The sequence below is a fragment of the Lathyrus oleraceus genome, chromosome 4 (genome assembly GCF_024323335.1).
Source record: "Lathyrus oleraceus cultivar Zhongwan6 chromosome 4, CAAS_Psat_ZW6_1.0, whole genome shotgun sequence".
In the NCBI taxonomy this organism is placed as follows: domain Eukaryota; kingdom Viridiplantae; phylum Streptophyta; class Magnoliopsida; order Fabales; family Fabaceae; genus Lathyrus; species Lathyrus oleraceus.
In genome coordinates this window covers 85916666-85920429 of record NC_066582.1, presented here as the reverse complement: position 1 = coordinate 85920429, position 3764 = coordinate 85916666, and the positions used below count along the sequence as shown (strand labels likewise).

The 3764-nt window shown below is 39.9% G+C and overlaps 1 protein-coding gene across 1 annotated transcript; it reads right to left on the bottom strand.

Moving 5' to 3' along the window:
- Nucleotides 1-1534: 1534 nt before the first annotated feature.
- On the bottom strand, nt 1535-3385 carry LOC127136130 (uncharacterized). The gene is made up of 3 exons (XM_051062727.1): nt 3269-3385; nt 2729-2890; nt 1535-2245 (listed from the first exon to the last, which is right to left on the bottom strand). The coding sequence occupies exons 1-3, from the start codon at nt 3383-3385 to the stop codon at nt 1535-1537; spliced, it is 990 nt and encodes a 329-aa protein (XP_050918684.1).
- Nucleotides 3386-3764: the final 379 nt, after the last annotated feature.

Here is a 3764-nt window from a genome sequence, read left to right as displayed (position 1 = left end):
TAATATGGGAAAAGGCTAAATTAAAATACAATGAAACTATTCTCCCTAACATATTTGAATTCCAGATGTATTTGGGCTTCTGATAAGAGCCAGTTGAGAGCTTTGACAGGCAGGCCTTGTTTCAAGTGATCCAATCTGATATGGTGCAGTTACTTGCCATAATCCTTTGTTTTTGCCTAGATTTCCTTTTCAAGTTTTCAATCTACCAGGATAATCATTTTCTGTTTATGTCTCTAATTTTTTCGTGGACCGCCCTTTCGGGTTTTTAGTCCACCGAGACACTCATTTTTTTCTAAGCCGCCTTTTCGGGTTTTTGACTTAGCGAGTTATTCTTTTATTTTTCTAGGCAAAGTATTTCTTGACTGCTTCCGCATTCACATGACGTGGGAGCTTCTCACCATCCTTATTTGTAAGAATCAAGGTCCCGCAGGAGAAGGCTTTCTTGACAATATATGGGCCATCATAATTAGGAATCCACTTGCCGCTAGAATCAGATATGAAAGATTGAAACTTTTTAAGCACAAGGTCACCTTCTCTTAATATGTGAGGTCGAACCTTCTTGTCGAATGCTTTCTTCATTCTCTACTGATATAACTGACCATGGCATAAAGCCGCCATCCTTTTTTCTTCAATCAAATTCAGTTGGTCATACCTGCTTTGACACCATTCAGACACACATTGATGAGATCTCTACTTCTATTGGGAGCACTGGTTCCATTCCATAAACAAGAGAAAGAGGGGTTTCCCATGTTGAAGTGCGGACAAAAGTACGATATCCATGCAGATCAAAAAGGAGCATCTCATGCCAGTTCTTATAAGTCACTACCATCTTCTGAATGATCTTCTTGATGTTCTTGTTGGCAGCTTCAACATCACCGTTCATCTTGGGTCTGTAGGGAGAGGAATTATGGTGTTCAATCTTGAAGTATTCACACATTTCCTTCATCATTTTATTGTTTAGGTTTGAACCATTATCAATGATGATTCTGCTTGGCACACCATAATGACAAATAAGTGGATTCTTGATAAATCTGACTACCACCTGCTTGGTCACATTGGCGTATGAGGCAGCTTCAACACACTTTGTGAAATAATCAATAGCCACCAAAATGAAACGATGTCCGTTGGGAGCTTTAGGATCAATCATACCAATCATGTCGATGCCCCACATAGAGAAAGGCCATGGAAAGGAGAGAACGTCGAGAAGAGTCGGAGGTACATGTATCTTATCAGCATAAATCTGGCATTTGTGACATTTCTTCACATACTTTCAACAGTCATCTTCCATTGTCATCTAATAGTAACCCGCTCTTAACATTTTTTTAGCCATTGCATGTCCGTTGGAATGAGTACCAAAAGAACCTTCGTGAACTTCTTGCATCAATAGGTCTGCTTCGTGTCTATCCACACATCTGAGCAGAACCATGTCAAAGTTTATCTTGTATAACACGCCTTCGTTCAAAAAGAAGTTACTAGCCAGACTTCTCAGGGTCTTCTTATCTTTGTTTGATGCCCCAGGTGGATATTCTTGACTCTAGAGATGACACTTGATGTCATGGTACCATGGCTTGTCATCAGAGACTTCTTCCATTGCAAATACATGAGCGGGTCTATCAATATGCATAACATCGATTTTAGGCACATCATTCCAACGATTCACAATGATCATGGAAGCCAAAGTTACCAAGACATCTGCCATTTGATTTTCCTCACGAGTGATGCGATGAAATTCAATCTTGTTGAAGAAAGTAGATAACCTCCTTGCATAGTCTTTGTATGGGATTATGCCGAGTTGACGAGTTTCCCATTCTCCTTTAATTTGATTGACAACTAGAGTTGAGTCTCCATAAACATCTAGATTTTTTATTCTAAGATCAATGGCTTCTTCTAGACCCATGATGCAGGCTTTGTATTCCGCCATGTTGTTTGTGCACTTGCATGTTAATCTTGCAGTAAAAGGGATATGTGAGTCATGAGGAGTGATGATTACTGCCTCAATACCATTACCATAAGCATTAACTACTCCATCAAATATTAAACCCCGTTGAGAACCTGGCTCTAGCCCTTCATTTAGTAGTGGTTCATTGCAATCTTTGGCTTTTAAGTACATCACATCTTGATTTGGGAATTCAAATTTTATAGACTCATAATCATCGATTGACTGATGAGCTAAATGATCGGCCAAGACACTTCCTATGATAACTTTCAGGGTGTGATACTCAATGTCATATTCAGACAAGAGCATCTGCCAACGAGCAATTCTTTCGGTCAATGCAGACTTTTCAAAGATATACTTAATCGGATCCATCTTGGATATCAACCAAGTTGTGTGATTCATCATATATTGACGGAGACGCTTGGCATCCTAAGTCAGAGAACAACAAGTTTTCTCTAGCATGGAATATTGGGACTCACAGTCAGTGAATTTCTTACTCAAATAATAGATGGCATACTCTTTTCTTCCCGTTTCATCATGTTGACCCAAGACATAGCCCATAAATTCTTCTAGCACAGTCAGATACATAATCAATGGTCTTCGCTCAACTGGAGGGGATAAGATAAGAGGTTCTAGCAAATACTCTTTGATACTGTTGAAGGCTTTTTGACAATCATTCGTCCAAACACAACCCTTATCCTTTCGGAGGAGCTTAAAAATGGGAGCACGAGTAGCAGTCATATGAGATATGAACCTTGAAATGTAGTTTAAACGTCCAACGAATCCCCTCACCTGCTTTTCTGTTTGAGGTGCTGGCATTTCCTGAATGGCTTTAACCTTGTCAGGATCAACTTCAATACCCTTTTGACTAACGATGAAGCCTAAGAGCTTTCTTGATCGGACCCCAAAGGTGTATTTGTTTGGGTTCAAGCGGAGTTTGTATTTTCTCACACGCTGAAACAATTTTGAAAGATACTTAACATGATCTTCCTCAGTCTTTGATTTTGCTATCATATCATCTACATAGACTTCAATCTCTTTATGCATCATGTCATGAAAAAGAGTAGTCATAGCTCGTTGATAGGTGGCACCGACATTCTTCAAGCCGAAAGGCATTACTTTGTAGCAAAATATGCCCCAAGGTGTAATAAAAGTTGTTTTCTCCATATCTTCGGGCGCCATTTTGATTTGATTGTAACCGGAAAATCCATCCATGAAAGAGAAGAACTTGAACTTGGCGGTGTTGTCGACTGACATGTCAATGTGTGGCAGAGGAAAGTTATCCTTAGGACTGACTTTGTTTAGATCTCTGTAGTCAATGCACATGCGAACCTTCCCGTCCTTCTTGGGAACTGGCACAATGTTGGCCAACCAATGCGGATACTCTGATGTGACAAGGAAATCTGCATCAATATGCTTTTTCACTTCCTCTTTGATTTTGATCGCCATGTTCGGACATGTTCTTCTTAACTTTTTCTTGATCGGTGGGCACTCTAGCCTCAACGGTAAATGATGCTACATAATATAGGTGTCCAACCCTTGCATGTCTTGGTATGACCAAGCAATCACATCAGTATATTCTCGGAGAAGCTCTATCATCCTCTCTTTGACCTCTGGCGCGAGCAGTGCTCCAACTTTGACTTCTTTTCTATCCTCTTTAGACCTCAAGTTGATTACTTCCACAGGATCTTTGAATGGTTAAATGATCTTTTCTCCATTTTCAAGCAATCTAAAGATTTCATCTGGAATGTCTTCCTCTTCTTCTTCTTCCGCTTTGTACACAGGAAATTCAAAGTTGCAAGAGGGCATTGGGTCATTGGTTTTAATG